At 36.0% G+C, this 13,542-nt stretch overlaps 1 protein-coding gene and 1 pseudogene across 1 annotated transcript; one reads left to right on the top strand and one right to left on the bottom strand.

Moving 5' to 3' along the window:
• Positions 1–259: 259 nt before the first annotated feature.
• Positions 260–6,290, bottom strand: MRPL15 (mitochondrial ribosomal protein L15). Its single transcript, XM_016126200.2, has 5 exons — positions 6,124–6,290; positions 5,109–5,263; positions 4,377–4,542; positions 2,032–2,155; positions 260–1,565 (listed from the first exon to the last, which is right to left on the bottom strand). Exons 1-5 carry the CDS (start codon positions 6,229–6,231, stop codon positions 1,228–1,230), a joined length of 891 nt encoding a protein of 296 aa, XP_015981686.1. The 5' UTR covers positions 6,232–6,290; the 3' UTR covers positions 260–1,227.
• A 6,212-nt stretch (positions 6,291–12,502) lies between these two features.
• Positions 12,503–12,621, top strand: LOC118612246 (annotated as a pseudogene).
• Positions 12,622–13,542: the final 921 nt, after the last annotated feature.

Below are 13,542 nucleotides of genomic sequence, written 5' to 3' on the forward strand. Positions count from 1 at the left end.
TCACTTGGGGGTCTCTGAAAAAAAAAAAAGTTTAAAAATTTTTGTACATCCTTTGAAATTCATAGGTGGCTCTCATAGATGGCCCTAATATTGATTTTTGTAAGTTCTGGGTATTAAGGAATGGTTTAATAATAAGCCAAACTATATAATCTAGAATAAAAAGTGAAATATACTCTTGGTACATAAATTACTTTATAAACTGAATCTAAGTTCAACAGTATATCAGGTGAATAAGTTAACAAAACAAAATATTGCAACATTTACGTTTTTAAATTTTTTATTTTAAGAAAATAGAGCCAAGAATCACTTAATTTCTACTGTGGAAAAATTACCATGATTTATTTAAGATTTAATCACATCAAGATAAATTGCACTTTCTTATGGTTTAGATACAATATATCTTTGAAAAGCTAAATAAGCTAATTGACTGCTGAATCTTTTACGTTAATTTTCACATTACCAATTGTTTTCATGGTTTACATACTCACTGAACAATTTTCTCAACATTATTTAAAATGAAAGACAGATATCTCCAATTCTATAAAACAAGTAAATGTATATTAATTAGAATCAGAAAACTTACTTTCTTCAAGAATAGCTAAATCATTCATTGTCTATGCATCACAGTTGAAATACATTCATTTGGAATTTTTGTTTCAATTTTGCTAGCAAATATGGTACTGCTTAGAAACCATTCACCAGTCTTAAACCTTCAATTCACATCCCATATCATAACCACCTTGAGTTGAAGGCTATTGTCTTAACATTGGGTAACAGAACTTCCTTGAGGCTACTGATGAAGAAGGAGGCATCAATTCACTGGCAACTGCTCTAACCCTGACTGAGCAGGCCAACAACAAATCAGTCTCATTCCATTTGCACATTCATTCTGATTTGCAACAACCAGACAAGACCTAGATGAAAAGATCAACTAGAAACATTCTAAAAGTTAAAATCTTCCTTTGGCAGATCACCAAGGAGTTTGTATCTTTGAGATAGAACCCAGTTTCAGTACCTCCATGCAGTCTTTGCTTACTGCACTTTTAATCTTAAAGTGAGAGGGTGGGAGGAGGGGGAGAATGAGAGGTGGAGAGAGATAAGTACGCAGAAGACATCAAAAAAAAAAAAAAATCCGGAGAATTACAAATTAAGAAAATGCAACCAGAAATACTATGTTTCATTCCCTTTTCCAGTACATGTTTACAACTCTGCCTTCTTGGAAAGAATTCATGAGCTGTAATACTTGAGGAGATTCTCATCCGTAGGTTTTAGGATTTTTTTATCTGCCATATTCACCACCCATCCAGGAGCGAGACCAAAGAAAATCTGCCTTGGATCCTTTCGAGTACTAAGCATTTTGAAGAGTTCATCTTTAGTGATATCAGGTAAAATATAACCATACTTCTTGGCAAGTTCAAGTCTTGCTTCAGGAAATTTGGCAGGATCTGCCAGGTAACCGCGATTCTTTGCATCTGTGTAATACGAGACCAGGGCTTCAGGTGGAAGCATTCGTTTTGGAATGGGTTGTCCCCGCAGAAAGAATGGAACAGGTTTGCACAGAATTTCTAAAAATATATTTTTAAATAAAGATATGAATTATTAGCTCTATACATTATAATCTTAATAATGATTTTAATTTTTAAATACTACCAATAACAGAACTTAATTTCAAGAACTTTTTTTATTAGTCTTGTGTTAAGTGAATGAAAACACTTCATTTTCAAAAGTTTGCATCTTCAAAGTCAAGGTTACTCCTGGTTACCAACAAATAATGAATTTCTTAAATACAGGTAACATCAGATTTAAGCCTCACATTTAAAAACAAAATTAAAACCGCTTTATGACATACCGGTTGAAATATATTAAAAGAAAATGGAGCCCCAGTACCCACACCACTAACAGGAAATCCTAAAACAAAACCAACATGTCTAAACTGCAAGTCAACAAACCATGAGGACTTTTAAAATCCTCAGATGGCAGCCAGGAGGGGACAAAGAGGAAGAGAAGAAAATGACTGCAGAATAAGCCTACCCAGACTTCTCGGATCATAGAAGGCTGTAGTAACAACACCACCATTTTTTTCGATTGCAGCAATGGCTAGTTCTGAAGCCAACTGTACTTCAATATTAACTTTTGCCTTAAAGGTGTCAGCGCCCTGTAACATGCCAAAATAAAGTCTGTTAGTAGATAACTAGACTAAAAATACATTAACAATAGCAAGCGTCCTTTTTACAGTTTTCTTCTCCAAAGTGCCTATGATGTAACAGACATTCCTACTTTAAATACCTCTGCTTAGGGGTCCTAGCAAACAATATCAAAATTCTTTTACATTTTAGACAACCTTGTTTTACCGATTTTCATTTCCTATAAGCAGGGATGACTGTATTTTCATTTGATGTATTTAGTAGATACGAACATAACTATCCATTCCTAGTACTTGATTAATTATAGTACTCAGAACAACTCTGACAGAATTATTGCTAAATCAATGTCATAGATGGGGACACTGAGCTCAGACACGTTAAGTAACCTGCCTCAGATCACAAAGCCAGGGCCCTAACCCAGGAAGTCTAGTCACAAGTGTCTGTTCTTAACCATATGATGCTATGTGATATAAACACCTAACCTCTTTATCCCTAAGTAAACAAGAGGTCGAGAGATGGTTAAAGAGGGGCACGAGTGGGCTGGAACCAGTAAAAGAAAAAAGATCTGACTATAATATCTGAGCTTTGGAGGGGTCAGCCCTTTCTAGGTAAAAAGGCAGAAGAGGACAACAGAAATTCACTTTGCATTCACTATTTTATTATAGCCCCTAAACTGACAACTGCCCTCCCCCCCAAAAAAAACAAGTTCTGTTTTTGGTTACTTTAGTTAGGATGTGCTATATTTTATTCTAACTTCAAAAAATAAAAAGATGATAGTATTATCATTCTTTTTGGAGTGACAGAAATTTATTGCTATTTTGGTGTGGTAGAAATAAGTTGGCTCCAAACCAAGTTCCTTTTCTTAATTATAAATTTTTAAGTATTTAAAAATATTCCATCAATTCCAACACACGTTTTCTCACTATTTTTCAATCTATGATTATGATCTTCATTTGTATAATCAATGGCACATTTGACTCAATACGATAACATTTTACCATATTATTTCTGATTTTTAATTACTATTCCACAATTGCTTAATCATGTCTCTATCCTTGGGCATTAAGGTTTCAGTATTTTCAGTATTATATAAAGCATTTTTAGGAATGTCTATCAGTAAGTTTTTTTTTTTTAATTTTGTTTTTTCTTTAGAAAATATATTCCCAAATTGGTTATTTTGTACTAAAGGATTAACCACTAATTATTGCAAATCTGAAAACCAGGAAAGGTCAACCAATTTATAAAGTTGTAAAAGTGTAATTGTACTTACTTACTTGACCACTGCCCTGGTGTAGTTTTCAGGATTACTTCTGCTAGTTTAATAGATACATACTTAAAAGCTGTTGCGATGTGCAGTTTACTGGCTGATGAGGTCATGGATTTTCCCACGTAATCTACACATATATTCCCTTACATACCCTGAGTAGAACACTGAGACTTAATTGTGTATTTGGTATTCTCTTTTAAAATCATTTTCTTTGCAAAGTTTTTATCCATAAGGTTTACTTTTTCAAAGGAATCAAAAGGTTTTTCCATAAACACATGCTTCCCCCTAGTGGACAGAAAATTACTTACATGGCTATATTGTTGTCAAGAAATAGTTGATTAACAATGTACAAGTTTATTTGCTTTTGAAACTCCTGGTTAATTTCTATAAACAGAAAATTTCTTTACTACATTCAGAATTATATTTGATTTACTCATTTCCTCCATAAATATTAAATGACTATCATGAACCAATATTGAAAATATAGCAATAAATCAAAGCACCTGCTCTCAAAGAGTGAGGAAGACAGTGAAACATAAATGCATTACTTGGTAATAAATGTCAGATGCGCATATATTCAAAAAAAATACTTTAGGCAGGGTAAGGCAGACAGACTATGACTGCAGGGGACAGGGGATGGGGTGGTATGGGATGTGAGTGCTCCTTAAAATAAGAATGTCAAAAAAGATCTTCCTAATATGATGATATTAAAACAGAGGACCAAAGGAAGTTAGGGAACAGGCTGAATGGATACACAGAAAAGAGTGTTATAGGACCAGGGACCAGAGGCCCCTCAATGAGAGAATGCCAGCTTTCTAAAACCATAATTGAGTGTAACACAATCACCACCACATAATAGTTATGGCAATTGAAAAGGGATAAAAATAAAGAAGGCAAAGTGTTGATTATATGGAAATCAGACAGAGCCTTCTCTTGTAACTCCAAAAAATCTAACCTAGACTTACCTCCTCTACCAGCTGGACACCATAATCCCTTTTAAGTGGCTGGATAGTCACACCTCTCCCATTGACAAGCTGGGTTAAGTCAATAGGTTGAGTAGGATCAACTCTACCCAAATCAATAAGATACTGCAGTCTATTGAGACTCAAAGGCTGATACTGGCGTCTGAAGCTATAAAACAAGAAAGTTACAGTGAAAAAATTAAACGTATCTTCCTGTAAGTTCTTCACATCAACTCAAAGCTTCGTCCTGTGTTTTTCCTCCATCAATTTAGATGGTTTAACAAAATAAATCCCTTCTGAGTACAACATAAACATGTAATATTGCTTGATTTTTGGTATCAGAACAAAACCAGTACTTCCTTTGTTTCACTAAAAATAATTTACCTCTCTAAGCATTTATTTCACTTTTAGACAAATTTGTGAAAAATTTAACCCACTATCTGAATTATGCATTAATTACTGGATGACTACAATGGGCCAGAGTTTTATAGATATTAATGCTAAACCTCTAAGAAACCATGAGAGCAAGCATTAGTATCTCTATTTTGTGGGTCTTAGTGCCATGTCTGGGCTTTTTTCCCTATTAATACAAGCTAAGTTTCATTACCAAAATAGGTCAGAGGAACACTAGCAAAAGTTGACTTAAAAGTCAATTTAAATTTTTACCAAGCTATTTTTTAGGTAATTCTCAGTGAAAAATAGTAATTTTTACTTTAAAAAGCAAAGCAGCCTTACCTATGTCCTTCATTGAACCCATATTTGGGGATTCGGATATAAAATGGGGTCTGGCCTCCCTCGAAGCCAAGTCGGGGCCGTGTTCCTCTCTGCCGTTCTCCTTTATGGCCTCTGCCACATTTTCTACCTCTTCTGCGACCTCTTGGTCGTCTTTCCTACAAAGAAAAAGTTTTATGATCTACAGATGCATTTTTCAAAACTGCATTTTCCCTTTTTACTGTATATTTTTTGTTATGCCATTCATTCATCCAACCAACCAGTACTAGCTAACACAACTATGTGCTAAACATCTAACGTCTACACACACTAAATCAGTATCTTTGCCACTGAAGATGTAGCTCATTCTTGTAATCCAAGTCCAGGTTGTATTTCAAAGGCAAAGATCCAAAGATGGCATGGGCATAAAGATTCTGACAGGCTAGATTGAAAAAATACTAGAATTAAACATCTACAACAAAAAATGAAACATGATATTCAAGAAAATTTATGTTGTAATTAATTGTAAATACGTAATTGTTACCTATGTATATTATTTTATTTAAAGATTAACTTAAATTATTTTTCTTAATTTACTTTCTGGCTTCACGAACACGAACTGATTTTCAAATGACAGTATGTCAATCAACTAACAGCTTTTTTGGCTGTAGTCGATGACTTTCTGAAGACATCTAACGTAATAACTCAATCTAAATCTTTCCCATCAAGACACTTATTAGAAAAGTGCTTCATTTTAAACCCAATTTTGAATGAGACAATCACCTACCTGGTAGTTTCTGCAACTTCGCTCCCCCACCCTAATTAACATAACTATGCTTTTAAATTTAAACCTTATTAAGAATCAGGACCACGTAAGATTTTCCTCTGTGCAACTCAGGAGAACGAGAACTCGGTAACCTTACGTTCATCCCAACACCCTTGGGGAAAGGAGTCATCAAATACAATCTGCAGTGACAGGCGGCTCTCATAGCGGCCCTCCCGCCCCTCGCGCTTCCTTGCACAGCAACCAGCCATTTACCAGTTTTCTGGAGCCTGGATTCGGCTTTAGGTTGGCCAGACTCACACGGGGCAGGGCCCGGAGCAGGTCCAGAGCCCTGGCCCCACCGCCGTGCACAGGACCAGCCATGACGCACCCAGAAGAGAACCTCCACCGGCGTCCCGAGCCACCAGGAAGCCCACGTGGTCTCGGGATGCTACTACTTTACGGCCGCAGACCCGCCCCTGTCGTACTGCGTCCGCTGCGCCCTTTCGCCCCGGAGTGCTCAGTGAACCTGGAGTCCAGCAGTGGGTTTGGAAAGGATTCATGTTTGTGTCACTCTGCTCCATTTTTTTTTTTTTCCAATTCTTTGGACATGTGATTATATTTTGAGAGTTCATACCTTGACATTGGGTTCTTAACGTATAATGTTCTCCTCTGCCACGCACTTTAAACGCTGTAAGTTAGAGAATCTTTTGAGTCGGTTTTTGGCCTGGTCGTCCTTGCCAAGGCAGGGTTTTCTCAGTCCGACGTGGAGCCCGGAATAAAATATCGTGACTGCTTAATTATTAACTTTGAGCTTGGCTAACTACGCGCGGTAAGATAAAGTAATACTCGATAGGTGCGACTAGGTACGTACAAAAATTGTATTAATATAACAACTGAAAAAATAATACTCAGGGTCCAGCTATTAAAATGCCTGGCACCAACCTGTTAATGATTCAAACTATTTCAAGCAATGCGTTCTCATCCCTGTGCATCTAAATTGCTTTGACTGAGTCACTGAGATACTAACTTCACTACTAGTTGATAGAAGCCTTACTGAGCGCTCGGTAAGTGTCCGACGCTGGGTCGTTAGTATTATTCGACCATTCGTAGAGGCAGATGTTACTACTTTTTACAGTCCAAGACAGTAAATCTTGGCAAAGTCGGGTAGCTTGTATAAAGTCTCACAACAAGCGGCAGAGCCAGGATTCAGATTTACATTGCCTTTTATTATAAAAGTATTTTTTACAATATAAATATTGAATATCTGCAATACAAAATACCTAATATTTTTACTCGATATCAGCTTCCCCGTTTTTGTTTTAAGTGAATGTAATATAGAACACGTCTTCCTTTTTCTTTGTTTTCATTGTTGTTTTTATATTTCAGTGTCTTCCTGGGGAGTTCTTGACGATTCCTATTAACATCACAAATAGTGGAAGTGAGAAACACATTTGGGGATGGCAGCTACCTGTATCTTTAGCTAAACCTTTTTGAAGTTATTTTAAATCAAGTATAAAATAACGGCGGAAAGAAAGGGTTGTGTTAATCCTATTTAAGCAATATTTACGAGCAAGACATTGAACTTGTTACTGAAAAACAAACATGGATGAAATCAAACAGTACCTTTACTCCCAAGTTGTTTGAAACCTATGGCAGACTTTCCAAACTGGAATTAAAAAAAAATTTTTTTTCTAAATGTAGACTTGTAGACCTAATAGTACAAATAAGAAAAGTTCAAATACATAAATTCTATAAAACAATATGAAAATAAGATCTAGGCGATTTAGAAGTACATAAGAAAATATAGGGAGAAAATGGAGACTAGTTTCTGCCTTTCAGGGTTTTCAGTTCAATACATTTCATCATTTTGTTAGAAATTTCATATATCTGGGAAGAAAATTGCAAAATACATTGCAAAATGTGACCTACTGTACATTTTTTTTTCACTACCGAGACAGTTGTTTGCAGTAAGTCACTTCTAGGTGAGTGTTCATACCAATAACGTATTGGGAAAAAATTTTACTGAATAAATGAAATACAAGAAATATAAAAATATATGTGCTCTTCTTGAAAGTGGATGCTCTGTTGTATAGGTTTTGTAATGTTATTGGTTGGACATCAGTTAATAATTATGGAGTAATAGTTGTAGTTAAATTTATCCCATATCCAACATGTTGATTAAGCATATAGAACTGTTATAATAATTTGATGAGTTTCATTTGTGTTGTAAGAATGTAAATTAAGGGTATGTGGCAAATAAGTCAATCCTTAAGTCTAGAAGTTTTAGATCATCATCATCATCATTGCACATTAATATTTATTAAGCACCCCCAAACTTGGAGTGTTGTGCTAAACCCTGTTTAAATAAGTTCAAGAGACCTTGTAATAAGAAAACAGCTCAGTAACTAGTTAAGTTCTAGTAATATTCATCCTGATTCCAGCCCCAATTAATAGTGACTACTGAATCGTTATGTAAAAAAAATGAAATGAACACTGTGAAGATGGTATAATTTAAAGTCCCTTGAAAAGGCCTCTTTCTCCCACATTCCCGAATAATTTTCCCCCACCTATTCCAGTGCCTGACAGTCTGTCTACATAGATTCATATTTTCGAGCTCACTATTTTAAAAAGATTCTCAAGATGGGTAGAGAATGAGAGGAGTGGGGGGTGAAAATCAAGGGATAAATTCATCAAACAAGGTGCTTTGTACAACCATAATGGTAATACACTGTGAAATGAAGAGTCTGATCGACTTAACCCTCTGTTTCTGAGGTTAAAAAAAAGCCAAGACAAAACAAAAACAGGCACATAAAACTCTCCCACTTCATCATTCTAAGTGAGATCACACATTTGGCAGGGATGGAAACAGGAGGAGGAAAGGAATTTCAATTATTAGTTTATTACTAAATTTTACTGTGAACAAAGAACAAGATGTATTAACAATGAGAGCTAATTCTCCCATGTTTATGAATTTTAGAATTATTTGATATATTTAAAATCTTATTGGGATGTTAAAAAGTAATGTTTATTTAAGTATAAATTATTGGGATTTTAATTGCGAGTACATTGTTCGTAAAATTAATTCTAAGGAAATTGATAACCTTATAATATTGCATCTTCCTATCCAGTTATTTTTCTTTTCTGTATTTCATATTTTTCCTGATATAGGTCTGGTACATTCTTGTTAAGTTTTGCCAAAATATATATTTTAAAGTTTCTATTGTGAATATTTTTTCTTTCATTAGATATTCTAACCAGAAATTGTAGCTAAAAAAAAAACATTCATTTTTTATATATATTGATATAGTAATTGGCTATATTTCTGAATTTTTTGTTAGTAATTTACAAATAGCTTTCATTAATTTTCCCTTTGTATAATCCTCACTGACATTAATGATAATTTTGTATTTTTTCAATTATTTGTTTTATTTCTTTACCCAAGGAAGAAAGAGATCAAAGAGAGTTGACCCTTGGAACAACACAAACGTTAGGGGCACCCACCCCACTGCAGTCAAAAATTCACACGTTAGTGGAGGATTGGAGGAAACATGACGGAGTGAGAGACATCCCTAGATTTCTCCCCTTGAAACAACAATAAGCTGAACATCTAAAACTGAACAACAACAACAAAAAAACCCCACCTAAACAGCACACCAGCACATCTGAGTGTGGGATCTACGCATAAGATCTATTACAGGTCAGAACCCAGGGTGTTGGGCGGTGGACTGGGAGAAATAAAGAAGCTGCCTCTCACCGCCAGTAGAGCTCCCTATAGGAGGAGGTTGAGGGGGGAAGATGCAGTGACTTCCCTGAACAGCCCTGCCTGGGAGAGTTTGTGAGTACCACGCAGCCAGCAGCAGGACCCAGTCATCAGGGCAGAAAGCAGAGAAGTGGATGATAGAGAAACAACAGTTGATTTTGACCAGCTGTAAAACCGAGACTGAGCCGCAGCCCCCAAACCCCAACAAGAAGGCCTCTCCCCGCATACCCTCTGAGACCAATCACTACGGAGTCCCAGAGGAATCAGAGCAAACGCTACTGGAACTGTTCATAACACTGACGGGGACTGAAACTGAAGGTAGCAAGCGTGATTAACTATCTACAAGAAAATAAGGCATTATATAAAGGCATTATTAAGGCTCTATATAAACGGATCCAAGAGACCCCACCTACTAGAAACCAAGAGGTGCCACCTACTAGAATCCAAAAGAAAAGTGCCTTCTTTGCAGCAGACTAGAGACCTTCATATAATAAATCTTTCTGGAAAAAGAGCACAATACATTTCCATTAATGCCCAGGCAGAGAAATAGTCCATTAAGCACAATGAACAACCAAGGTAACAAGGCATTATAAAAAAAAGAGAGAGAAAAATCTCCAGAAAATGAGCTTACGGACATAGAAATATGCAACTTAAATGACAGAGAATTCAGGATGGTACTTCTGAAAAAGCTCATTGATTTCCAAAATAAGTCATATCAACACTTTCAGGAATTGAAAAAGAAAAAAAAAAAACTAGTTGAGCAGAGCGAGGAGATTGAAACCCCCAAAAAGAACCAAATAGAACTTCTGGAGATACCCCGCCCCCCCCCCCCCCCACACACACACACATTACAAGAGTTGAAAAATGAAATAGCAAGCTTGGGAAATGGAGTCAATGGAGTCAACCAAATGGAGGAAAGGATCATTGACATCAAAAACAGAAATCTAGAAATCAGTTGGAAGAATAGAGAAACCGAAGAATGAAAAATAATGAAAGAGAAATTCATGAACTAGCTGACATCATCAGGAGAGGAAACATAAAAATAATGGGCATTATGGAAAGTGAAGGGGAAAAAAAGCAGGAACTAGAAAGGATGTTCAGGTAAATAGTTGATGAGAATGTTCCAAATCTATGGAATGAGCTGGAGCTTGGAATTCAAGAAGTCAACAGAGCACACAATTACCTCAACCCAAAAGGCCTTCACCAAGACACATTGTATTAAAGTTATCAGAAATCAATGACAAAGACAAAATTCTCAGGGCAGCCAGGGAGAAGAAAATGGTAACTCGTAAAGGAAAACCCATTAGATTATCCTTGGACTTCTAGCGCAGACCTTTCAAGCCGGAAAGGAATGGAATCAAGTATTTAAACTATTAAGTGAAAGGAAGTATAAGCCTAGAATAATGTATCCCGCTAAGCTTTCCACTACAAGGCCTGCACTACAGGAAATAGAGGAAGGGGTCAGTTCACCTAAAACAAAATGACACACACAAAAGAAAACATAATTAGGAGTAAAGTGACTATCAGGCAAATAGGAGCAGAAGAGTGCAACCCTTACTAAGAACAGGGCATTTTAAGCTTAAATAATGAGAGAACTGCCATAGCAAGATAATAATGTTCACCATAGAGACAAATTGAGACAAAATGACTGAAAAGGGGAGGATTCAAAGATCCAAATTCGCAAAGGGGAATGGAGATAAGGCACATGCAGAAGAATATTGACTATGCGTGCACGCGCGCGCACACACACACACACACACACACACACACAACTATCCTTTACATGTTTGTAATGATAACCACACACCAAAGATTCAGAACTCAGTATATAACATAAAACAAGAAGAACCAGAGGGAAAACACACAAAAGCCAACCAAAATAAAGAAAGAAACACAAGGATAAGGAAGCAATGGAAACACTGAGCTACCAGAAAGCAAAAGATAAAATGGCTATAAGAAGACATCATATTTCAATGTAAATGGACTGAACTCACCAATGAAAAGGCACAGAGTGCAGAATGGATCAAAAAACAAAACCCAACCATATGCCGCCTCCAGGAGACCCATCTCAGCTCCGAAGACAAATACAGACGCAAAGTGAAAGGGTGGAGAATGATATTGCAAGCGAATGGCATTCAGAGAAAAGCAGGTGTAGCAGTACTAATATCAGACAAATAGACTTCAAAATAAAAAAGTAAAGATACTGAGGGACACCATAATGATAAGGGATTCATGCACCAAGAAGACATGACACTTATTAATATCTATGCTCCCAATCAGGAAGCCCTAAAATATATAAAGCAATTACTAAAATAACTAAAGGGAGAAACAGACCGAAACAGTGTCATAGTAGGGGACCTAATTACTTCACTGTTGAATATAGACAGATCATCCAAACAGAAAATTCGAAATAACATTCTTAAATAACGACACATTAGACCAATTGGACATAATTGACATTTACAGAGCCTTCCATTCCAAAACAGTTGCTTATACATTCTTTTCTAGTGCACATGGAGCATTCTCAAGAATTGACCATATACTGAGACACAGAAATATCCTCAACAAATATCAGCGTGTTGAAATCAGACCAACCATATTCTCTGATAATGCTCTGAAACTAGAGATCAACTGTAATAAGGAATTAGGAAGAACCACAAATATATGGAGATTAAACAACATGCTATTGAAGAATAACTGAATCAGAGAAGAAATAAAAAAGAGATCAAGAAATACACAGAAACAAATGATAATGATAGTACAACATTTCAAAACTTTTGGAACACAGCAGAAGTTGTCATAAGAGGAAAGTTCATATCATCACAGACCTATCTCCAAAACAAGAAGGAGCCCAAATAAACAACCTAAACCTTCATCTTTAAAAACTAGAGTGTCTACAGGCATGCCACCCTGAACACGCCCAATCCCATCTGATCTCGGAAGCTAAGCAGGGTCAGGCCTGGTTAGTACTTGGATGGGAGATCACCTAGGAAGACCAGGTGCTGTAGGCTTAAAAAAAAAAAAAAAAAAGAAAAAGAAAAAATAATAAACTAGAAAAGGAAGAACAAATGAAGCCCAAAGTCAGCAGAAGGAAAGAAATAATATTAAGAGCATAAATAAATGAAATTGAAAACAAAAAAATAACAGTAGAAAAAAATAAGTGCAACAAAGAGCTGGTTCTTTGAGAAGGTTAATAAAATTGACAAACCCCTGGCTAGACTCACTAAAGAAAAAAGAGAAAGAATATAAACAAAATCAGGGTTGAATGAGGGGAAATTATGACTGACATCGCAGAAATACAAAGGAAAATCTAAATAGATGGATCAGCAGTATGAAAATTGAAACAGTCATCAAAAACTACCAAAAAGTATAAGTCCAGGACCAGATGGCTTCACCAGTGAATTCTACCAAACATTCAAAGATTTAATATCTATTCTCATCTAACTCTTCCAAAAAGTCGAAGAGGAGGCAATACTTCCCAACTCACTTTATGAAGCCAATATTACTCTGATACCAAAAGCTGGTAAAGATAACACACAAAAAAAGAAAACTATAGACCATTATGTCTCATGAACACAGATGCAAAAATCCTAAATAAGATGCTAGTGAACCGAATACAGCAACATATTACAAAGAGTATACACCACAATCAAGTGGGTTTCATCCCAGGGGCACAGGGATGCTTCAACATACACCAATTGATTAATATGACACACCACATAAACATTAAAAAATAAGAATCAGATGATCATATCAATAGATGCAGAAAAGCCTTCAACATAATACAGCATCCATTTAAGATCAAAACATTAAACAAAATCAGTATCGAAGGAAGGTACCTTAACGTAATAAAGGCCATCTATGACAAACCCTCAGCCAACGTTATACTTAATGGTGAAAAACAATCTTCCCACTAAGATCAGGAACAAAGC

The sequence above is a fragment of the Rousettus aegyptiacus genome, unplaced genomic scaffold (genome assembly GCF_014176215.1).
Source record: "Rousettus aegyptiacus isolate mRouAeg1 unplaced genomic scaffold, mRouAeg1.p scaffold_m13_p_15, whole genome shotgun sequence".
Classification (NCBI taxonomy): Eukaryota; Metazoa; Chordata; class Mammalia; order Chiroptera; family Pteropodidae; genus Rousettus; species Rousettus aegyptiacus.